Below are 24639 nucleotides of genomic sequence, written 5' to 3'. Positions count from 1 at the left end.
CCTGAGACCCCGTACTTCTCGGGCTGTGTTTGACCGCGCTGTGGGATTGGTCATCGGGAAAGGCCGTCCTCGCCAGAAATCTTGCTCTAACTTCAGTCTCGTCCTTTGACCCGGCTTTTAACCCCCGCTTCGGAATCAATCTGCACCCAGGTCCAGGGAACCGAAATTTCTATTCCGGAAAGGTTCCGACTCGGCAAGCGGAAGTGAACCGCAGCTCGTCTCCGTCTCTTCCGGTGTGGCTTCGCGCGGCCCCGTTCTCTTTTCTCCCTGGTGGCGGGCTGGCTTGGACGGGCTCTGTGAGGTCGGGTGAGGGGATGGGCGGTGGCGGAGGTGGGGAGCGAGGCCCGGGGGTGGCCTTCGTGGGGACCCCGCTCGTCCCCAGCCGCGCGATTCGCCCCGTCGCCTCTCAGAGGCTCGGACCCAACGGTCCTCGGGTCCCGGCCGGGGGCCATTTCGCTTAAATGTGCCTTCCTCTCCCTGTGCCTTCGAATATAGCCCTTGCTGCCTCGAACGCCTTTAAGGTAATCTTACAAAAAATTTTGCTTTTCCAGAGGGAAAAGGATTTCCGCCGTTGGAGTCCGGCTTGGCGACCCATCGCCCCACGGACCTGGCCATCCTGGCGCTTGCTGGTGAGCAGTGGGTAGAACCTGATGGACAGGAAAAGTCTCAGGATGAGGGGCTTCTTTTTCATGTCCTCTTACCCCTGTCTTTCTAGCCCGTCTCACCATTAACGATTAGATTTTAGCATCCTTCCTTCTGGGAAACAGATACATTCCATTAGTTAGGTTTTTTTTTTTTTTTTTTTTTTTTTTTTTTTTTTTTTTTTTTTACCCTATCATGCATCATTTTGGCATGTTACATTTAGTCAGAGAAAAATGTAAATGCGCAGGGTGTGCATATTCGTGTGTTGTGCAGACCGCAAATCATCCCTTACCGCTTCTCTTTATCCCAACAAAAAAGTGTTCACAAGTGAAAAACAGGGAACTTGGCTTATAAAAAACTGGAATTAGGGGCTGGAGAGATGGCTTAGTGGTTAAGAGCTCACATGGCACTTCCGGAGGACCTAAATTTGGTTCCCAGCACTCTTGTTAGTGGCTCATAACACTGTAACTCCAGCTATGAGGGGATGGAGAGACCAGGCGCTTGCACTCATGTGGTACACATAAACACATACACATAATTGAATAAATAAGTGGAACACTGTTAAGGAATGGATGGAGCTTTATTTTTCTAAAATACTATATTTGAACTTAATTATTTTCTCTGTGGAGGGGCATGTTTCAGGAAAACTTAAAATCATTATGTTGTGTTAAATTGCAGGAAAACAATGGGTTTCATTATATGTTCATACATGCACATTGTGTATTTTGATCTTATGCTCTCTTGCCTATTCTCATCTTTTTGTTAAATAGTCCCTCGTATAGGTTTTTCTTTAAAAACAAAGTTTATTGGGGCTGGAGAGATGGCTCTGTTTTAGAGCACTTGTTGCTCTTGTAGGTGGCCTGGGTTCAGTTCCCAACATCCATGAGGTGGTTCACAACCATCTGTAATTCCAGTTCCAGAGGATTGGACATCCTCTTTTGGCCTGGAGGGGCACTAGCCTCCCCATGTACATGCAGGTAAAACATTAAAAAAAAAATCTTTAAAAAGAGGTGTGTGTGTGTGTATGTATGTATATGTATATGTATATGTGTATGTATATGTGTATGTATATGTATCTGTCTTTGGGTGTGCGTATGCCTTTCTGTAGAGGCCAGAAGAGGGTGAATTAATGATCACCTGAAGCTGGACTTACAGGTAGCTGTGAGCCACCTGTTGTCGGGCCTGAAACAGCTGTTCCTCTGAAAGAGCAGCACTTACCATTCTGCATCTCTCCAGCCTCAATTTTTTTTATTTCTTATTATTATTACTATTATTATTATTATTATTATTATTATTATTATTATTATTTTGGTTTTTCGAGACAGGGTTTCTCTGTGTAGCTTTGCGCCTCTCCTGGAACTCACTTGGTAGCCCTTTTTTAAAATATGTATGGGTATTTTGTCTGAGTGTAGATCTGTGCACCCTGTGAGTGGAATTTCCATGGAGGCCAGAAGAGGATATCAGATTCCCTGTAACTGGAGTTACAGATTGTTATGAGCTGCTCTGTTGGTGCTGGGAATTGAATCCTGGTCCTTTGAAAGAGCAGCCAGTGTTCTTAATTTCTGAGCCATCTCTTAGCTCCATTATGATGATTATTTTATTTGTTCATTTTTGAGACAAGGTCTGTAGTCAAGGCTAGCCTGACACTCACTGTGTGACCCAGTACAGTCAAGCTTCAGCTTCCCTGGTGCTTGGATTACAAGCATGCATGAACCACCGTGCCTGGCCTTTTTGTTTTTAAATCTAGATTTTATTAGAGAAGACAATATTTGTTGGTTTCTTGCTTTATGTGATCTCTTTCTATCCTTGTACCAAGCTCAACCATTGTAAGACAACCATATGTTAAACTATTGGAACTTTGAGGTCTTCCTCCTTTGGATTTATCCTATTAAAGTCACAGCAGTAACTTAGCTGATGAGAGCTGATGGGTTAGTCCTACCTGCTGAGACTGAGGAACAGGATAGCTTGAGCCTGTGAGATCTGGGCTAGCTGTGACAACAGGATGAGATGTTCCCAACAAGAAAAATTGTCCAAGTATGATTAAACAAAAATGTTAATGTACATCTGAGGAAGTCTAGATTCACCAAGTCACAGTGGGAGTGGGCGGGCCTGTTGTAAGCCTGAGAGCCAGAATCGTGTCAGCCCAGAATAATTTAAAAACGACCACACTGGCCAGGCGTGGTGGTGCACGCCTTCATTCCCAGCACTTTGGAGGCAGAGGCAAGCAGATCTCTAAAGTTCGAGGTCAGCCTGGTCTACAAAGTGCGTTCCAGGACAGCCAGAGCTAGGCAGAGAAAGTCTCGGAAAACAAAACAAAACAAAAACCAAAATACTGAACAAGACACCTCCTGGTCCTGGTCTGATCCTAAGCAGTGGGAAGGACAGTAAGGGAATTGGGTCCTAAGCCATTGGTCACTGTCACTGTGCAAGCCAGGTTTGGAGTGACCATTCACAAGATGAGTCGAGAAACTCACCGGCAATCTCATGACTATCAGCCTGGTTTAGTGAACATCTAGTTCAGAAAAATAACAGTGAAGACATATATATATATATTTATGCAGACTACAAATCTGTTGAAGGCTACACTTCAAGTAAAATCTCAGTCAGAGTAGGAAATGATTTTCACAGCTTTCAAGAAATTCAACAACTTCAATTTGGTGGAATTAAATGGCTGGATTCACGTTCCATTAACTGACAGTTATAATAAGCCAACTTGAACGCTCATGATACAGATTGCTGTTCTACCCAATCACCGAATAGAAGAGACACCCACATGAGACATATTAAAAAATATATACCAGTGGAAGAGAGCTCCATTGGGAATTCCCTAGATATATAGCCATTAGTTTCATGACGTACCCTTCAACATGCTTACTTTAAAAATGGGACAAATGTGATTGAACAAACATTTTTATACTATCTTACATACATCAAGTATCTCTAGTGAAAAAGGCATGTTATTTTGCAATTTTCTGTACATTTAAAATAATTTTAATTTTGATAAGTAACTTCTGGGTTAAAAAATATCAGTGTAAAGCCGGGCAGTGGTCGTGCATGCCTTTGATCCCAGCACTGGGGAGGCAGAGGCAGGCGGATCTTTGTGAGTTCAAGGCCAGCCTGGGGCTACAGAGTAAGTTTCAGGAAGGTGCAAACCTACACAGAGAAACCCTGTCTTGAAAAACCAAAAAAAAAAAAAAAAAAAAAAAAAGAAAGAAAGAAAGAAAAAAGTCAGTGTGAAAAAGCAGATTTCCATGTTGCTCCAAAACTCACCTTTGGTCAGTTGGCTCAAATATCCTTAAGCTTATGATTGTTACTAATATTGAGACAGGGTCTTTCTGTGTAACAGTGGTTGGTTGGCCTAAGAGTCAATACCAGACTGGCCTTGGAATCACAGTGATCCATCTGTCTTGCTTCCTGGTCCTCCACACCTAGGCCTGTTTATTATTTGAGAGAGTGTGTGTGTGTGTGTGTGTGTGCGCGTGCTTGCTTGCGCGCGCGCGTGTGTGTGTGTGTGTGTGTGTGTGTGTGAGAGAGAGAGAGAGAGAGCGCGCGCGAGCGCGAGCGAGCTTTTCAGTTTCAAGAGGTCCCATTTATTAATTGTTGCTCTCAGTGTCTGTGCTATTGGTGTTATATTTAGGAAGTGGTCTCTGTGCCAATGCATTCAAGACTATTTCCTATTTTCTCTTCTATCAAGTTCAATGTAACTGGATTTATGTTGAGGTCTTTGATCCACTTGGACTTGAGTTTTGTGCATGGTGACAGATATGGATCTATTTGCAATCTTCTACATGTTGACATCCAGTTATGCCAGCACCATTTGTTGAAGATACTTTCTTTTTTCCATGGTACAGTTTTGACTTCTTTGTCAAAAATCAGATGTTCATATGTGTGTGGATTAATGTCAAGGTCTTCAGTTCGATTCCATTGGTCTACATGTTGTTTTTTATGCCAGTACCAAGCTATTTTTATTACTATAGCTCTATAGTAGAGCTTGAGGTCAGGGATGGTGATGCCTCCAGAGGTTGCTTTATTATACAGGATTCTTTTAGCTATCGTGGGTCTTTTGTTTTTCCACATGAAGTTGACTATTGTTCTTAACAAGTCTGTGAAGAATTGTGTTGGGATTTTGATGGGGATTGCATTGAATCTGTAGATTGCTTTTGGTAAGATTGCCATTTTTACTATGTTAATCCTGCCTATCCATGAATATGGGAGATCTTTCCACTTTCTGATATCTTCTTCATTTTCTTTCTTCAGAGACTTAAAGTTCTTATTGTACAAGTCTTTCACTTGTTTAGTTAGTGTTATCCCAAGGTATTTTATATTATTTGTGGCTATTGTAAAGGGTGATGTTTCTCTGATTTATTTCTCAGCCCTTTATCATTTGTGTATAGAAGAGCTACTGATTTTTTTGAGTTAATCTTGTGTCCTACCACATTACTGAAGGTGTTTATCAGCTGTAGGATTTCCCTGGTAGAATTTTTGAGGTCACTTATGTATACTATCATATTGTCTGCAAATAGTGAAAGCTTGACTTCTTCCTTTACATTCCGATTTCTATTCCTTTGATCTCCTTTAATTGTCTTATTTCTCTAGCTAGAACTTCAAGTACTATATTGAATAAATACGGGGAGAGCAGCCAGGCGGTGGTGGCGCACGCCTTTAATCCCAGCACTTGGGAGGCAGAGCTAGGCGGATCTCTGTGAGTTCGAGGCCAGCCTGGACTACCAAGTGAGTCCCAGGAAAGGTGCAAAGCTACACAGAGAAACCCTGTCTCGAAAAACCAAAAAAAAAAAAAAATATGGGGAGAGTACACAGCCTTGTCTTGTTCCTGATTTTAGTGGAATCGCTTTGAGTTTCTCTCCGTTTAATTTGATGGTGACTGTTGGCTTGCTGTAAATTGCCTTTATTATATTTAGGTATGTTCCCTGTATTCCTGATCTCTCTAGAGCCTTTATCATGAAGAGGTGTTGGATTTTGTCAAAGGCTTTTTCAGCATCTAGTGAGATGATCATGTGTGTGTTTTTTTTCTTTCAGTTTGTTTATATGGTGTTTACATTGACATATTTTCTTATGTTGAACCATCTTTGCATCCCTGGGATGAAGCCTACTTGGTCATGGTGGAAAATTTTTTTGCTGTGTTCTTGGATTTGGTTTGCCAATATTTTATTGAGTATTTTTGCATCAAAGTTCATGAGGGAGATTGGTCTGTAATTCTCTTTCTTTGTTGCATCTTTGTGTGGTTTGTGTAGCAGGGTAACTGTAGCCTCATAAAAAGAGTTTGGTAATGTTCCTTCTGTTTCTATTGTGTGGAACAATTTGAATAGTATTGGAATTAGCTCTTTTTTGAAAATCTGTTAGAATTCTGCGCTGAAACCATCTGGTTTTGGGCTTTTTTTGGTTGGGAAATTTTAATGACCATTTCTATTTCCTTAGGTGTTATTGGTCTATTTAAATAGTTTATCTGGTCATGATTTAACTTTGGTATGTGGTATCTATCCAGAAAATTGTCCATTTCTTTCAGATTTTCCAATTTTGTGGAGTAGAGGTTTTTGAAGTATGACCTGATGATTCTCTGGGTTTCCTCATTGTTGTTATCTCTCCCTTTTCATTTCTGAGATTCTCTGTTCCATCTCTTGCATTCTCTTGGTTATGCTTGCATCTATAGTTCTGTTTGTTTAGTCAGATTTTCTATTTCCAGTATTCCCTCTGTTTGTGTCTTCTTTATTGTCTCGATTGCAGTTTTTAAATCTTGAATTGTTTCCTTCATCTTTTCAATTCCTTTTTCTTGGCTTTCTTTGATTTCTTCCAATTTTTTGTTTGTTTTTTCTTTCATTTCTTTAAGGGAATTTTTCATTTTTTCTTTAAGGGAGTTTTTTCTTTCTTCTTTAAGGGAATTTTTCATTTCCTCTTTAAGGGCCTCTCATCTTCTTAAACTCATTTTTAGGATTGAATTCTTCTGCTTCTTCTGCATTGGTATGCTCAGGTCTTGCAGGTGTGGAATCACTAGGTTCTGATGGTGTCAAATAGGTCTTTATGTTGTTGCCTGTATTTTTGCACTGGCGTTTACTCATCTCTTCCTCCGCTTGGTGCAGGAGGTGTCTGTGTCTGAGGGTGCCTCTCTTGTTCCAATTGGTAGTCTTGGTCCACTTGGAGTTCTTGGTCAAATTGGTGCTGATGGGCTCTGTTTCTCTGGGAGCAGCTTAGTCCAATTGGTGTTAGTGGGTTCTGTTTCAGGGAGCAGCTGTTCCCAATTGGTGTAGGGTGGGCTTATGGCTCTGGTGGTTGTTGGTGTCATATGGGATGGTTTTCTTAGCGAGGGGGCAGGGAAAGAGGCTGTTGTCCAGTCTCTGGTTCCAATGGCTGTTCCCTGTTGGTGCAGGGTGGGCTTATGACTCCGGTGGTTGTTGGGGTCGCAGGGGCTGGTTTTCTTGGTGAGCGAGCAGGGAAAGGCAGCTGCCTGGTCCCTGGGGCTTTAGTGGCTGGAGGGGTGGGGCATGTAATGTGCCCCTAGGGTCTAGGGGCTAGAGACCTGGATTGGTGGCCGGACGGCTCCTTCTCTTGTGTTCTTGGGTTGTTCTCTGCTTGCTCGCCAACTCCTCAGATGATCTTGTTTCCTCAGACTGCAGGCGTCTGAGACCTCCGCACTGGCTATTCTTGCCATCTTTTCTTTTTCATTTGGTTTTTCTACCTGACAAGGTCCTGGTGGTCTGCATGGTCCCATACAGGGCTAGACATCTAACCTATTGGTAGAGCATTTGCGTAGTGTGAGAAGGTCTTGGGCTCCATCCCCAGCACCACAAAGAAAACAAGAATGTCCTTGACAAATGCTGCAGCATCTACTTGTTTCTGTTGCTTCGTTTGTAGACCTCAATGTAGGGCTGGGGTTGTAGAGAAGTATATGTAAGGGAAGGTAGCAGTGTAGGGATAGCAGACCCCAGCGTGCCAGTGCTAATGATGTGGTGTTACCTCTCTGGTGAAGCAGATGCTTCTCTTGCTTGCCTAGGCCCTGAGCCCTCCAGTCTCTGATTCATTGAGCAGTTTCCTCAGAGTTGCTCCCTCTGTTTATCCCATATCTATTTAACCCTTCTGCTTTGCCACTGACAAGTCAGTCAGCTTAATCAAGACCCAAAGAATGTAGCCAGTTTTGCTATAACCAGAACTGGGGAGTGGTAGTAGCTCTGACTGTGCCTTTACATGTGTCCAACCTGTGCCTTGGAGGTAACTATAATTCACCCCAACACAAAATTATAAACTTAAAACATGAGATCTTAATTTTTGTAACTCAGTGTGTGAGTCCCAAGTGTAAACTTCGTAGTGACAGTGTTGTTGTGTTGCACTGTCAAAAAGTTGAACACATTCATAGACTCTTGATGCGTGAATCTAATTAATCTTATCAGTAAAAACCAGGAGTCAAATACTGGGGTAAAACCTGAAAGATGAGAGAAGCAGGGCAGCAGCCACAGTCACTCTTACCTCTTCTGTGTTGAGGTCCTGTCTCTGCCTCGCCTTATCACTTTCTGTTTCCTCTCTGTACAAACCTTCAGACCTCTATGGTTAACTAGTGGTTAGCTCTACCTTCTGACTCCAAACAAGCTTTGTCAGAATAAAATACCACACAAGAGACTCTCTAGGTTCTTTCTATTTAGGGAGGGGAGTTTCAGAGTCAGTTAGCTGAGTACAGGCATAGCAGTGCATAGCAGCATGGCTCAGATGTAATCCAGGAAGCCATAGAGTCACCTGCCATTAACCTTATAGAAGGAACATTGGGGAAGCCAAGGGCATCATAGATACATTTTGTTGTATTTTGTGGGATCCATGCAGGGTCTTGGCACCAGGTTGTATTTTTCTCTGTTGTGTTGAGTAGGCTCTCTGGATTCTGAAAGCTGTGAATTCTAGTCCTATCTGAGACAGGAGAATTTCATCTGATAATCTGGTCAAGTGAGGTACAACAAGATATGTAAGATGACTAAAGTATTTTATATATTAGTCAGAGATCCTTGAAGTAGGTGAGTTGCTTTTAAGGGCGCATGGAAATCTGTTCAACAGCAAAGTATAGAGTGAGGGACTTTTGAGACTAGGTCTTTATTAAGGCCCATGGGCATTTTGACTTTCAGGCTTTCTTGCTGGGGTTGTGAATTGAGAATCAGGATCTTTTGAGACTAGGTCTTTATTAAGGTCCATGGGCATTTTGACTTTCAGGCTTTCTTGCCGGGGTTGTGAATTGAGAATCAGGATTGATTTAATTTTTTTTTTTCTTTTCTTTCTCTTGAGACAGGGTCTTGTATAGACTAGGCTGGCCTTGAACTCTTAAAAAAATATTTTGTGAGTGTTTTTATCTGCATGTATATGTGTTGCCCTTAGAGACCTGAAGAGGGTGTTAAATCAGTATCCTAGAAATTGACAGACAGTTGTAATCTACCATGTGTGTGCTGGGAACCAAACCTGGGTCCTTCTGCAAGAGCAGTAAGTGCTCCTAACCACTAAGCCATCTTTCCAGGCCAATGACCTTGAACTCTTAAGATCCTACCTCACACTCCTAAGTTTACAGATGTGCACCACTGGACTTTAGGTTTAATAGTAGACTTTAGGAGGATGGTACTGTATGTTGTGTTTTTCTGTAATAAGATGAACAAATGGCTACATAGTTAACACAAATGGGAGAAGGTTTTAAGTAGGCCCCTGTTTCCGCTTTTTATAGTGTCAGTACTCATTGCCCTAAAATACTCCCCACATATGCTATATAATACAGAAAACAATGAATTAAAATATTAAATTCATTATTGAAATAATGAATTAAAATTTGTTCCTATTATTTAAATTTGACCTTGCATATGGAACTTTGGACCTTAATCAGAATAGTTGCTAATGAGGTCAGTTCTGTGGTTCAGTGTTTGCCTAACATCCATGAGTCCCTGGTTTTTGTCCCAGCACTGAAAAAATTAATATGATTCAAAGGCTATATAGGGCTTTCAAGAATTAAGTTCTGTTATATAAAATATAGCATAGGGTTTACCAGTTTGATCAATCATCCTTGTTGTCTGTTCTAAGTCTGAAAAGAAACGATTCCCATAATGAATTGTGATAGCTTTAATGCTGTTCATTGAGGTCCCCATATCCAACATTTAGTATTAAAATAAATAATTCTATGAAATCAACAGCTAGATGATATTTTGCTCTTAGATATTGGCTAACATTGTATTTATTTCCTGTTTCAATAGCGTCTCAGAAACATTGTAGTTGAAACTCAAAAAGGGTTCAGTTCACCTCTTCCAGGCTGCTCTGGAGTCCCTCAGTACCTTTTTTTTTTTTAAAAAAAAACAAAAACAAAAACAAACATGTATAGCCTTTGAAACATCCTAACTGTGTCCTCCTTTCTTCAAAAACACAGGTATGATGTAGTATTGATAACATCCTTTACCAGGGATATTTAATGGTTACTTTTCGTGATATATAAGTCTTAACATATTTCAGTCCTTTTCTGGGTTCTCATGTATGTTTTAGTTACTTAAAGGAATAGTACTAAATAGAATGAACACCCTCCCCCACTCCACACACACACAGACTCACACACTGCCATATAGGATGCAGTCTGAGTAGTCTACCAGTGGCTGTGTCATGACAGAAAAGCCGAGAATCTGGTAGTTCAGCCAGTCTACAAGACTACATGTCTCTGCAGTCAGTCCCAATCTGGTGCTAGAGCCCAGGAGAATTCTTGGATAATTACTGGTTTTCGGTCTACATTGGGATCCTGAAGAACTAGATTTGGTACTGACTACAGCATTAGGGTAGATGAACTTGCCAGGGAGAGTGAGGACAATTAGGAAAAAGCATTTTCCTTCTTCCATATCTATCAGAAGCTGTGGCCTAGGTTTAGGGTGGGTCTTCCTTCAGATAGTCTGATTTAGAAAAGCCATGACAAGAGTGCTCAGTTTCTCGAATTTTAGTTGATTCATATGTAGTCAAGTTGACAACCAAAATTAGGGCATCACAAGTCCACTCCAACACAATCACATCTCCTTATGTTATGCTTAATTTCCAAATAAAAATAAAAACGAGTTCATAATTTCACCTTGCATGATATAACTCATCCACATACAATCACAAATGCATTATATAATTTTGAATAAGTGGCAAGGTCCCTGGAGGAATGCTTGGTCTTTTAAATATGATAATATAGATTTACAGTACTTAACCACTGATACTATCTCAATTGATGTTACATTACATGATAAAGAAATAGAGGAAAGAAGATGCAAACACTGCCTTAATATATGTAAAGCTGTTTTTAACAAAGCAGGGCAGAAACACTCATGCCAGTTACTGTCCTCTTCTGTAGCTGGTCAGGTAGCCTTAGCTGGTATTTAAAACGATCCTCTACCTGCCTCCGTGCTCAGCAGGCTTGGTGTTTTTTTTTTTTTTTTTTTTGGAGGAGTGACCCATACCTTCATCTCTGAAGATGACCCTTTGTTCCCCTGCCTGATTGACTGGGGTGTTGTAGTTTCCCGTTGACTTTAATCACAGGACATATTTTCCTACTGGGTCCCTAGGGGGTTAGTGAGCAGAACCATTCCCATTTTGTCTTAGTTAGGTATCTATTACTATGCTAAAACACCATGACCAAGAGCAACTTGGGGAGGAAAGGGTTTATTTAATCCTAAACTTCCAAGTAGCAGCCCATCATTGAGGGAAGTCAAGGCAGGTACTTAGGTGGGGCAGTGACCTTGTTGGAGATGTGTTACTGCAGGCAGGCTTTGAGGTTTCAAAAGCCTACACCATTCCTAGTTAGCTTTCTCGGTCTCCTACTTGTAGATAAGGATGTAAGTTCTCAGCTCTAGGCCTAGTGCCTGCCTGCCTGCCTGCCTGCCTGCTTCCTTGTTCCCTTACTATGGACACTAACCGTCTACAACCGTGAATCCCAAATTAAATGTTTTCTTGTATAAGTTGCTTTGATCATAGTTTTCTGTCACAGCAATAGAAAAGTAACCAAGGCAGTATAGAAAAGGAAGGGTTTATTTGGGCTTACAGTTCCCGAGGGATAAAGATCCGTCGCTGTCATGGTGGGCAAGTGTGGCAGCAGGCAGACTTGGTGACTGGAGCAGCAAACTGAGAACGCACATCTTAAACCACAAGCAGAAAGCAGAGAGATTGAACTGGGAATGGTGTGTGCGGCTTTTGAAATCTCAGAGTCCTCCTTTCTGTCCTAAACCTCCTCAAACAGTGCTACCAATTTGGGACCAAGTATTCGACCATCTGATTCTCTCAGGGACATTCTTACTCAAACTGCTCCACAGAGGGAACATGATCTACATTTACAGAGTTTATGTACATGTTGAAATCAAAAGGGACCTAGTTTTAGAGGCATATCTGGACCTTGTGCTTCCTCTTTTCGTTCCCTTAGTAGATGCCAGGGTACTGGAGAGCAGCTCTTATTGAGAACTGTGGCTACCTCAGGAATTAACTGAGAGAACCATGAGACATGGATGGCACTGCTGAGTATCATGTGTGATAGAACTCTGTGGGATTTTGTTACTTTTCATCCCTTAGTCAGGATGTCTCTAGTAAAGGGTAAAGACCCAACAAATGATATATACCTGGCAAAACTTGAAGCAATCATTTTAGTACTCAATGCTCTGAGCAACAAATTCTCACATCTTCCAATTCATTATAAATTATTAAACCACTGCTTTAGATTTTTCTCCATTAGGAAATGAAAAAAAAAAAAACTATATGCATCTCTGTCCATATAGATGACCAAAGTCGGGGGAGGGGGACAGTCAAAGGGAGAACCTCATATGGTTCTATGGTATATATATATGTGTGTATATATGTAATTATATATATACACACATATATATTATGTTTATTTAATTTTGTGTGTGTATCTGTGCACATGTGTGCCATACCGTGAGTGTGGAGGTCGGGGGACAACTTTTGAGAATCTGTTTGTCTGGGGACAACTTATGGGAGTCATTCTTTCCTACATCTGTGAGAGGGAAGGCCCAAGGACTAAACTTAGGTCATCAGGCTCACGTTCGAGTACTTCTGCCCACTGAGTCATCTTACCAGCTCCACATACTTTTTTTTTTTAAAACATAATTTTTTTTACTGATTCTTCTACAGAGACAAGTGAGCCAAGCTCGTAGGAACTCGCGAACTTTAGACAGACAGCTGTGGAGCTGTATGGGACTTGACTAGGCTCCCTACATAAGGGAGATAGTTTTATAGCTTGGTCTGTTTAAGGGGCCCCTGGCAGTGGGATCAGGATCTATCCTTAGTACATGAGCTGGCTTTTTGGAGTCCATTACCTATGGTGGGACACTTTGCACAGCCTTGATGCATGAGGGAGGGGCTTGGACCTGACTCAACTGAATGTACCAGGCTTTGCTGACTTCCCATGGGAAGCCTTACCTTTTCAGAGGAGGGGGTGGGGGTGGGTTGTGGGGGAAGCCTTGTGGGGGGAGTAGGAGGAGGGAGGAGGGGAATCTGTGGTTGCTATATAAAATGAATAAAAAATTTCTAAATAAAGAAAAAATGATATGGGTTCATTAGCAGCACCTGCACTGACTAGAGCTGTGGATTGTAGTCTGGTTATCTTTTGCTTTACATCTAGTATCCACTTATGAGTGAGTACATACTGTGTGTGTCTTTCAAAGTCTGGGTTACCTCACTCAGGATGATATTTTCTAGTTCCATCCATTTGCCTGGAAATTTGATGATGTCATTGTTTTTCACTGCTGAGTAGTACTCCATTGTGTAAATGTATCACATTTTCTTTATCCATTCTTCGGTTGAGGGGCATCTAGGTTGTTTCCAGGTGCTGGGTATTATGAATAATGCTGATATGAATATAGTTGAGCAAGTGTTCTTGTGGTGTGATTGAGCATTCCTTGGGTATATGCCCAAGAGTGGTATCATTGATGAACCCATATTATAAGGTATACATTTTTAGTGGTTTCATTATCTTACCTGCAGAGAGCTAATATATGATGTTTGATGACTGCCAAGTGTTGCTTTTTGATTCATGCAGATTAAAGAGAAATGAATATCGTCATTTTCCACTTTGATACATAAGTTTCCCTGACGTGTCCTTGGAGTCACAGAAGAATTTGTTTATACATTTTACCATTAGTCAAAGGATGGACATTACCAATTTGTCCTGTGGTAAGTCCTGTTGCTGCTGTGTTTGAATCTGTTGTAGGTCCCTCCTACACAGTGTAGAGCCATTCTGTTCTGGAGGGCTGAGGTAGGCTAAAGAGGGCTGTTTTGTATATGAGCCCTCTAGTATGTGCTTGGGAACGGGTACTGCATAATTCATTACTGATTTTTGTCATCAGGCAAATTCAGAGTTACGTTTCTTAGAACTTACATTTCCTTGGTGTTAAAGCAAAACTAATGTTCTTCTCTTGGTAGGCAAGACAGTTCACCATTGTGTCTCCTTGCTGTAAGAATTGCTGTGGCATTGTAGGTTACCAGAGTTATATTTGCAAATTATCTGAGTGAAATGAGTTATGCATTAATTGCAAACAGATGAACTCCCCTCTCACAGTGAATGTGGGCTTTTTGGCAGCTCTGGATTGTTGTATCTTTTTCCAGGAAGTCTGCTTTCTGGGGACCAAGTCTGCAGTCAAGGGAAAGAAACAGAGGGAGAAAGCATACTGGTTGATTGCCTGAAAAGCTCTAATAAGGTATGAAGAAGTTCCACAAACTGACATCATTACATATAGAGGTATACATCTTTCCATGCAGACCAACTTGTCTCCAGGGATTATCAAAGGGAATAAAGCCCCTGACAAGGACTGATTACCATGGGAGAGGAGCTTTTTCACACTGCTGTAATGTGTTGTTATAGTCTTGACCCTGTGGTGCCAACTGCCCGTTTGTTTTGTACAGTGTTCTGAAAAATAGTAAGAAAGTGAAAATATCATTTTCTCAAAGACTTTGTTTTTCATATTTACCCCATTTATACAGTATGTCCAAGAATGTTATTAAAAAAGAGGGAAGACAGAAAGGTCAGTGTGGTGAGGTGAAAATGTTTGAAATGTGTCATTAAAGTTCTATGATTAGAGTAGATGGACAGAGTGTGAGTGTGAATACAGAGAAGCCTAGTCTAGGGCCCTCAAACCCCAGGGTAGGCAATGGGAGAACTTGCAGCTCCCTCTATAGGCATTGAGTTCCCTATCCTTAGTCTCCTGGGATGATTGGTGGGGATATTAACTTGGTTGAAGCAAGCATATATGGCTGGTTTAGGATTTGGTGACCTTTCAGGATGGTGCTGTGGATTTCACTCAAGAGGAGTGTACTACAAAGGATCCAACTCAGAACATCATACCCAGTGATGTGACAGTGGAGGACTATAAAAACCTGGCCTCTGTAGGTAAGTTGGTAGTTATTCTCATATGACAGATGCTTCATGTGGAGCAGGCACATATTATGTACTTAGTATGTTTAGGATCTTTGCCAAATCCAATGAGATAACAGTGACAACAGTTTCTCTTCAAAAATATTTAAACATACGATATTAGTTTAATGGGGATTTATAGTAAACTCCAGTGTCTCATAACTGCTATGTGTGTGCTTCATTACTGAGCTGCATGCCTAGCACACTGTAGAATTTTTTTTAAGATTTAAGGTGGTGATGATTGTGTACCTTTAATCCCAACTCTCGGGTGGCAGAGGCAGGTGGATCTCTGAGTTTGAGGCTAGCCTGGTCTACAGAGTGAGTTCCAGGACAACCCAGGGCTGCTCAGAGAAACTGTCTAGAAAAACAAAAACAAGATTTATTTATTTTTATTGTTTTGTGTGTGTGAGTGCAGGTGCACATGTGCCAACAACACCCATGTGGAAATCAGAGGACAACACACAGGGAGTCAGTTCTCTGCTCCCATCTTGTGGGAGGAAGGTTCATTCTCATTTCTGCCGCTGCACTGTGGCCAGTTCTCCTTTTTCTGCTTCTCATCTCATTCTAGGAGTGCCGGGGCTGGGATTACAGATGTCTGCCTTTGCATCTGACTTTTTAATATTTGGTGTCCTAGTTTGCCTCCTGTTGCTGTGATAAAACAGAGTAAATAAGCAACTGGGGGAGGAAAAGGTTTATTTGGCTTAAGGTTATAGTCCATCAAGAGAAGCCAAGGCAGGAACCTGTAGGCAGACCCTGAAACAAAAACCATGGAGGAACCCTGCCTTACTCCTTTTGACTTGCTCATCTACTTTTCTTACACAGACCTGGCCCTTTTGTATCAACTAGCAATCAAAGGTTCCGAAAACATGTCCATAGGCTAATCTGATGGAGTCAGTTCTTCAGTTGAGGTTTCATCTTCCAAAGTGTAATGTTGTCAGTGAAGATGTGGGTTCTGCATATTGAACTAAGATTGTCAGTGTTACATGGGAAACTTTTACCCAATGAACTATCTTGATGGCCCACTCTGGTGGTTTTTAAAATGTGTATCATCTAGTTCTGTTGAAATGTATGTTCTTGTTGCCATCTTTGATTTATTGAATAGTACTTTCTAGTTAGTGTTCTATTTGTCTTACGACTTTTTTTTTTCTTTTCTGGAGCTGAGGACTGAACCCAGGGCCTTGTGCTTGCTAGGCAAGCGCTCTACCACTGAGCTAAATCCCCTTGTCTTACGACTTTATCTGAATTAGATGAACTATAATAAGTTAATTGTCTCCTTTATTGCCTAGCAAATATTACTCTGATTAATTTTTGTCTGTTTGATTAAATTGCTAGAGCTTCAGAAATACACATATGAAATTGATTTGTATTTCAGTGGTCAGAAATCCTTGGGATCATGGGATAAGGCTTTTGTCTTTTTTGGTCCATTTGAAATAATTACTGCTTTTATTAGAATTGTAGACCAAAAGCTGGGTTTGATTGTGCATGCCTGTAATCCTAGTAGGCTTGCAAGTTTGAGGGGCTAGCCTGGGCTACCTGAGACCCAAATGTATTATAGACTGAATCAAAGAAAAGTTTGTCATATCCTGTTAATGCAACTTTTTCTATGTATAGGATGTCAGACACTTACCAAACCCAGTGCTTTGACTTGTTTGAAAGAAGAATTGGTGAGCACACAGAGAGGAGTTCTTCAAGGTGAATGTTTGTGAAGAACAACAGTGACCAGTGGCATATATCATCATCAGTTTTCCTGTTGTTACTTTTTGTCTCCCCCAAAATCCCATGATCTAATGAGATAGCATTTTTTTTTCCAGAAGTTATTTTTAATGTGTACGCTAAATAAATAAGATTTAAACAGAGGATAAGACTATCAGATATTTATCTAAGTAAAATGTACAGAGGTACATTAGCAATTCAAATTCTAAAATCAACTACCTTCATAGGAAAAAACCTTAATTAAAAATTTCAAGCTTAATTATTCCTCCTTAAAAATTTCATTTTCATATTGGACAAAATAGATCAAAATTATCTTCAAAAATAAAGTATGGCTTAAAATTAATTACTTCAACACCATAATGTATGAATGCAACTTAGTTATTATCATTCTGATTTAACCACTGTCCTTAATTCAAGATTCAAGTGAAACCTTGTATACACTTACAGGAGACACTGACCATATTCCTCTTCCCCAAACAGGGATAAGTACTAGCAGACCTCTGAGGAGTTAGGTCTAATGAGATAGCATTTTATGTTTCAAGTTCATTATCTTCTTTTGTTTGGTTGGTTTTTTAAGTTACTGTTTGTCCCTGACTGGCCTGGAACTTCCTTTGTATGCTAGGCCAGCCTTGAACTCGAGGCAAGAGATTCACTTGCCTCTGACTGCCTCCTGGAGTGCCAAGCTCATTGTTACTTTTCTTTTTTCATCTCTCTCTCTCTCTCTCTCTCTCTCTCTCTCTCTCTCTCTCTCTCTCTCTCTCTCTCTCTGTGTGTGTGTGTGTGTGTGTGTGTGTTGGTAAAACAGTCTCCTGGGATTTGCCTCAAATGCATGCTTGCTTTCTCTCTCTCTCTCTCTCTCTCTCTCTCTCTCTCTCTCTCTCTCTCTCTCTCTCTCTCTCTCTCTCATGGTGTAGTTTTAAATAGTTGATTCTCCAGCCTTAGATTCGTGTGTGCTGGGATTGTAGGTGTGCATCATCATACTGTGCTGTACTTTCATGATATTTCTTCCTTTTTCTCTTTGGTGACAAGTTTTTGTTTTATTACCATGTATTAGTTTTAACAGAATTATATTTAGCAAAATTTCCTCTAAATCTTTAGTTTGCTTACCAGGTTTATTTAGAAAACCATGGAGATACTTTTAACTTGTTATACTGTTCTGTTATTTAAATCTAATCTTATTTTGTGGGTTCAATTCCAGAATTGGAAAAACAACTACAAACCAAAGATTTAGCACTAGAGCAGGATTTTTTGACAAGACATACCTTCATGGAGACTCAGCAGGTGGTAAGTTCAACAAAAAGTTTATTTCCTATTTTATGCACTTAGCCAGGATTGATAATTTTCTTTGTAAGAAGTCAGGACATGAAGAGAAGTGGGTTTCTTGGTAGAAGGAATGGTCTCTTATCATGTACTCTGAAGAGGAGTATTAGAGGATCTAAAGTTAATGTGAAATTGGCCAGGAAGACATTTTCTCATAGGTAGACTTGCCCTCACAGCAAAACAAATCAGCAAACCAAAAACCCATGCCATGACTGATTGCTTGGTTGAATTTTCCCCAAAGGCACATATTTAGGTGAGGGATTACCCTGAAAATATTTCAGTATTTTAGTAGTCATGCGTCTTGACTTCTGTTAGTGTTTAAATATTTATTATTTTATGTGTTCTGACAAATGATAAAGATGAAAATCTCCATTTTTAAAGAAGTAAATTCATTTATAATCACATAACAAGTTGGAAATGCTTGGGAGCGTGTCACGGCATAGGGGGTAAGATGAATAGAGTTCCCTGTGTAGTTGTGGCAGTGTAAGTTTATTTGTAAGAGGTGCCAAAATCCATGAGTATAAAAGGTGTATAGAGTGAGTGTAGATAGAGAGATGCTCTAGAAATACTGAGACTTGAGATAGATTATGGGGACCTCATACTCCTTTATAGGCATGGATTTTACTTCGTCATTCTCCAGTGAGCATAGATGATGTTTACTTTGCTCAAGCTGGTGTTTATGTGATGGTTCAGGATGCAGTGACCTTTGAAGATGTGGCTGTGGACTTTACCCAGGAAGAGTGGACTTCACTGGATCCTATTCAGAGAAATCTCTACAGAGATGTGATGCTGGAGAACTACCAGAACCTGGCCACAGTAGGTGAGACTGCCATCATTTGTTCTAGATTCATAAGATAACAAATAGTGTTCTAGAATGTGTTATCAGCTCAGAAAACAGTGGGAAATAGCAGATTAAATCCTTTCCTTAATATAATTATCCCACCATGGTAGTTCTCAACTAAATCATGGTTAGTAGCATCACTATTACTATACTAATAGTGTTATTTTGAGATTCTTTCTCTTTCTGATTTTTGTTCTATGGCAGGGTCTTTCTCTATAACTCTAGCTGACTTCAAGCTCTCAGCATTCTACCTCAGTCATCTGAGAGCTGAGATTACAGATGTGCTCTATCACATCTGGCTGTTGTTTTTATTTTAACAATTTTTGTGAATCTGTTTCTGAAGGACTAGTGCTATCATTTTTTCCGTATAAGAATGAAGACCCATGGCTGGGTATGTTTCTTTGTGGTAGAGTGCTTGTTTAGACATGTGGCCTTGGGTTTGATCTGTATCTCTGGGGAGTAGGGGTGGTAGTAACTTTATAAAACTTTCATTACTTATACTAGATCTTATTGAAAGAAATAATTTAGTGCATTTTATTTTACATTTTTTTTAAAGCATAGAATTTTCATTAATAATGGAAGCATAGGACCATTACATGCCATTAATAGTATTTATTTGTTTATGGGCAGTAGTGGGATTAAATTTAGGACCTTATACAGTCTAGGCAAGTGCTCTACTATAGTACAAATCCTAATTGTCTTAATAAAAACCCGGAATCAGATATAGGGGTAAATGCTGAAAGATCAGAGAGACAGAAGAGGAAGCCACAGCCATTTCTTACCTCTACTGAGTTCTCAGCCTGAAAGGGAGCTGAGCTCCTATCTCCTCCTGCCTTATATTCCTCTCTTTGCCCAGCCATATCACTTCTTGTCTCCGCCTCTCTAGTGCTATAATTAAAGGTGTGAGATTCCAAGGGCTAGGATCAAAGGTGTGTGCCACCACTGCCTGGCTGTTTCTCTTTTAGACTGGATCAATCTTGTATAGCTCAGGGAGGCCTTGAACACAAGAGATTCGTCTGCCTCTGCCTCCCAAATGCTAGGATTAAAGTTGTGTGTCACCACTGCCTGGCCTCTATGGCTAACTAGTGGCTTAGCTCTACACTCTGATCTTCAGGCAAGCTTTATTTGTTAGGTCACAAACAAAATATCACAAAACATCACCACACTCTACTTCAGCCATTTTTTGGCTTGAGACAGGTCTCACTATTTAGCCTTGTAGCCATCATTGGCCTGAAAGTCTTGATCCTCTTGCCTCAGCCTTGTGAGTGATGAGATTACATCAACAGACTTGGTCCTCACTAGTGTTTTTTAAATGTGCATTTAGTTATGAATGTGGGTTTGGTGGGTCAACAGAAAACTTCTAGTCACCAATAGCATAAATATTTATATTCTGAGCTGTTAATAATTTTAAATATTTCTTGAGAAATGTGTTTTTCTATCATTGGGGAGTTTATGAGACTTTTCCATTGATGTATTTGTCTCTGTTTAGGAGGTCAGTTGTTCAAACCTAGCCTGATCTCTTGGTTGGAGCGGAAAGTAGAGTTGACAATAATGGAGCAAGGAATTCTCCAAGGTTAGTATTTGTTGAAAACATTTCTTGTCATTGTCAAGTTCATTATGCTTGGAAGTGTGTTAAGGGAACTGTTAGAAGGACCACCTTGAATCTGAAGTCCTTGGAACACAATTTAATTTTAATAGAAAAAGCTAATGTATAGCATCTGTGATGTATCTTTTTTTCCTTTTCTCTATTTTATTTACCATCCCATTTAATTTTAGTAAAAAAATTTAATTATTACAGCTTTGACACCATATCCTATGTTTGCCATATTTTAGATTTAGATGCTTTAATCTCTCTTTGCCTTATTGTTTAATGTGTTTCAATATGAAAAAAATATAAATGAAGTTCTTGCCTGGAACTCAACTTATAGAACAGGCTGACCTTGAACTCAGAAATCTGCTTGCCTTTCCTCCTTAAAGGTGTGTACCACCACACCCGGCCACATGAGATGGGTTTGTGCCTGTTTTTAAAAATTGAACTTTCCATTTGTTGTGCAAATGTTATATATGTTATATATGTTTTCTGGTTTCACTTTAGAATGGGAAATGCACCTTAAGACAAAAGGGACAGCACTTCAGCAGGATATATTTTGGTCAGATGTGTCAAATGGAATGCAACTGGTAAGGCTCACAAATGAAATTTGCTTTTCTTTTATGTTTATGGGTGCTTTGCCTGCACATAAGTCTGTGTATCATGTGCATTTCTGGTGCTTTTGGAGAACAGACTAGGGCATCTGATTCCCTGGAACTGGAGTTATAGACAATTGTGAGCTGGGAAACTAACCTGGGTCCTTTTTAACCTCTGAGCCAGCTCTCCAGCCCCAGAATATTTCTTTTTCTTTCTTTCTTTCTTTCTTTTTTTTTTTTTAATTTTGAGACTATCTCATATAATGTATTTTGATAATAATCAACTCCCACTTCTCCTAAGTCCTCCAAGATTCACCTTCACTTCTCCACCCCAACTCTACATCCATTTTTAAGAATATAATAGTCTATCAATTTGAATTTGTGCTAACCAAACTTCCTTGGTGTATATAGGGCCATTCCTGGAGCATGGTTGATATAACTCCTTGGGGGAACAAGGGTATTTCTTATTGTCCAATTTCAGGGAAGATTAGGAATTCTTTAATAAAAATAGATATAAATGAAAGATATTTGACAGAAATAGCTATCACAGGCAAGGGAACTCTTCTTTTTCCCTCCTTTTCTGTTTACTCCTTTTATCAGAGAGGGGCTCATTAGCACTTAAAATAGCCTTCACTTGTGACTTTTGCTTTAGCCTCCAGAGTGTTGGGATTACAGTAGTAAACCAACATGTTCAGCATAAATTAGTGCATCAGAATTCCTACAAGTATACATTCCTATACAAGCCTGAAAAATCCTTTAATCATCTTTTTACCCTTTATCAATAGGGAAGAGAACACAATAGAGGGGTGCTTGGTGACTCTATACAAGTTGGAACAGTTTTCAGTGAAGATTCATGCCCTGAGACTCACATAAGTACTTCAAATACAGAGAACACTTCAGAGTGTAATTTGTATGGAAAAGACTTTGTGCCACCACTTAAAGAAAATTCTACCGAAGAGAACATTCTTCAGTTGAACCAGTGTGTAAAACCCTTCACTGTGACTCCAGATGTTTCCCAGAAAATGTGCACTGTGGAAAAATCCTTTGAGTGCTGTGAATGTGGGAAAACTTTCGTTAATCAGTTAGAACTGCAGGCACATAGTTCTTCTCATAGTGAAAAGAATCTTCACAAATCAGAGCAGTGTGAGCAAGCTTTTACTCATCCTATAAGCCATGACGATCATGTTGTAATTCCCACTGAAAAAAAATACTATGAATGTAAGAAGTGTGAAAAAATCTTTACACATCCTGTCTACCTTAATATCCATATGCAAAGCCACACCTTGGAGAAACCCTACGACTGTAAGGAATGTGGGAAAGCCTTCACTGAGCGCTCAAGCTTAATTGTGCATCTACGACAACACACGCGAGAGAAGTCTTATGAGTGCAAGGAATGTGGGAAAACCTTTATTCAACCCTCACGCCTTACAGAACATATGAGAAGTCATACAGGAGAGAAACCATATCAATGTGACCAGTGTGGGAATGCCTTTGCATCTTCTTCTTACCTTACTACGCATTTGAGAACTCATACTGGAGAGAAGCCCTTTGAGTGTAACATATGTGGGAAGGCATTTACACGTTCTTCTTACCTGTTAGGTCACATACGAACTCACACAGGAGAAAAACCCTATGAATGTAAAGTATGTGGGAAAGCGTTCAGTGGCCGTTCTTGGCTTACGATACACTTACGAAAACATACTGGGGAGAGGCCCTATCCATGTACAGAATGTGAGAAAGCCTTCACCAGCTTTGCTCAACTAACTGAACATATAAAAACTCACACTGGTGAGAAGCCCTTTCGGTGTAAGGTATGTGCAAGGACCTTCAGAAATTCCTCATGCCTTAAGACCCACTTTCGAATTCACACTGGAATAAAACCATACAAATGTAATTACTGTGGGAAAGACTTCACAGCACGTTCAGGCCTTACTAAGCATGTACTAATTCACAATGGTGAGAAACCCTATGAGTGTAAGGAGTGTGGGAAAGCCTTCAGTACATCCTCTGGTCTTGTTGAACATATAAGAATTCATACAGGAGAGAAGCCCTTTGAATGTTACCAGTGTGGGAAAGCCTTGGCTCATTCCTCATCTCTTGTTGGACATTTAAGAACTCACACAGGAGAGAAACCCTTTGAGTGTAATCAGTGTGACAAAACATTTACACGATCTTCTTATCTTCGTATTCATATGCGAACTCACACCGGAGAGAAACCATATGAATGTAAAGAATGTGGGAAAACTTTCCCTGAGCGCTCATGCCTTACTAAACACATAAGAACACATACTGGTGAGAGGCCCTATGAATGTAAGGAATGTGGGAAAGGCTTTATTAGTTTTGCTCAACTTACTGTACACATGAAAACTCACAGTTCTGAGAGACCTTTTCAGTGTAAGGTGTGCACAAAATCCTTTAGAAACTCTTCATCCCTTGAGACCCACTTTCGAATTCACACTGGAGTAAAACCCTATAAATGCACTTACTGTGGGAAAGACTTCACTGCTCGTTCAGGCCTTACTATACATTTACGAAATCACACTGGCGAAAAGTCCTATGCATGCCAAGAATGTGGAAAAGCCTTTAGCACTTCCTCAGGCCTTATTGCACATATAAGAAGTCACAAAGGAGAGAAACCCTTTGAATGTGACCACTGTGGGAAAGCCTTTGCTTCTTCCTCTTATCTTAATGTGCATTTGAAAATTCACACTGGAGAAAAGCCGTTTCAGTGTACTGTATGTGGAAAAACATTTACATGTTCTTCTTATCTTCCCGTTCATATGCGAACTCACACTGGAGAGAAGCCTTTTCAGTGTATAATATGTGGAAAGTCATTTTTATGGTCCTCGTACCTTCGAGTTCACATGCGAATTCACACTGGAGAGAAACCCTATGTATGCCAGTACTGTGGAAAAGCCTTTACAGAGCACTCAGGCCTTAATAAACATTTACGGAAACATGCAGGAGAGAAACCATATGAATATAAGGAATGCGGGGAAGCCTTCACTACTTCTGCTGATGCTAATAAACATGAAAATCCCCATTGGGGGGAAAATCTTTGAATGTAAGGAATTCAGAAAATTGTTCTGGAGGCCCTTGATCAATCTTTTGCAATCAGAATTTGGTCTATACAAGTTTTATTAATATAATAAGCAATGTATGAAAGCATTCAGTTTTCACTATTTGCTGTAAAAACTCATTCTGAGGATGCTCTGAGTTTAAGGATCATGGGAGAGATCAAAATCTCACGATATGTGAACTCAGTCAAGGTTTGTAGTATAGGAAATGAAAACCTTTAGTGTTTCCATGTGTGTTGATGCAAGACATATAGAAATGGCATAGATTTTAAGTTTCTTTGTTCACTTGTGATCTCACAGTTGAGAAAAAAATCTTTCTGAAGTTTGGGAAATAACTTTTTACATTTGACTTTATGTGCTGTTTACAGACTGAACACAAACTACATATGTGTAATAGGGGATTTGCTTCATTTGGATGGCAACACATAGATTTCCTGGGTGCTTCTAGATGAACTTTGAAT

At 40.1% G+C, this 24639-nt stretch overlaps 1 protein-coding gene across 5 annotated transcripts; it reads left to right on the top strand.

The window, feature by feature from the left end:
• Positions 1-46: 46 nt before the first annotated feature.
• LOC131914750 (zinc finger protein 26) lies at positions 47-24269 on the top strand. Of its 5 annotated transcripts, XM_059267377.1 has the most exons (11): positions 47-233; positions 552-629; positions 13673-13806; positions 14239-14330; positions 14911-15019; positions 16655-16735; positions 17955-18040; positions 18770-18896; positions 20407-20490; positions 21013-21095; positions 21887-24269. In XM_059267377.1, exons 3-11 carry the CDS (start codon positions 13782-13784, stop codon positions 24161-24163), a joined length of 2964 nt encoding a protein of 987 aa, XP_059123360.1. In that variant the 5' UTR covers positions 47-233; positions 552-629; positions 13673-13781; the 3' UTR covers positions 24164-24269. The 5 variants fall into 5 exon arrangements, with proteins under 5 accessions (XP_059123360.1, XP_059123362.1, XP_059123364.1 ...); XM_059267379.1 differs by lacking the exons at positions 47-233; positions 552-629 and adding an exon at positions 407-521; XM_059267381.1 differs by lacking the exons at positions 47-233; positions 552-629; positions 13673-13806; ... (3 more) ...; positions 17955-18040; positions 18770-18896 and adding an exon at positions 18946-19044.
• The last annotated feature ends 370 nt before the right edge of the window (positions 24270-24639 follow it).

Source organism: Peromyscus eremicus, chromosome 7 (genome assembly GCF_949786415.1).
Source record: "Peromyscus eremicus chromosome 7, PerEre_H2_v1, whole genome shotgun sequence".
Classification (NCBI taxonomy): Eukaryota; Metazoa; Chordata; class Mammalia; order Rodentia; family Cricetidae; genus Peromyscus; species Peromyscus eremicus.
Note: the sequence above shows the minus strand (reverse complement) of the source record. Positions and strands in the feature narration are given on the sequence as shown.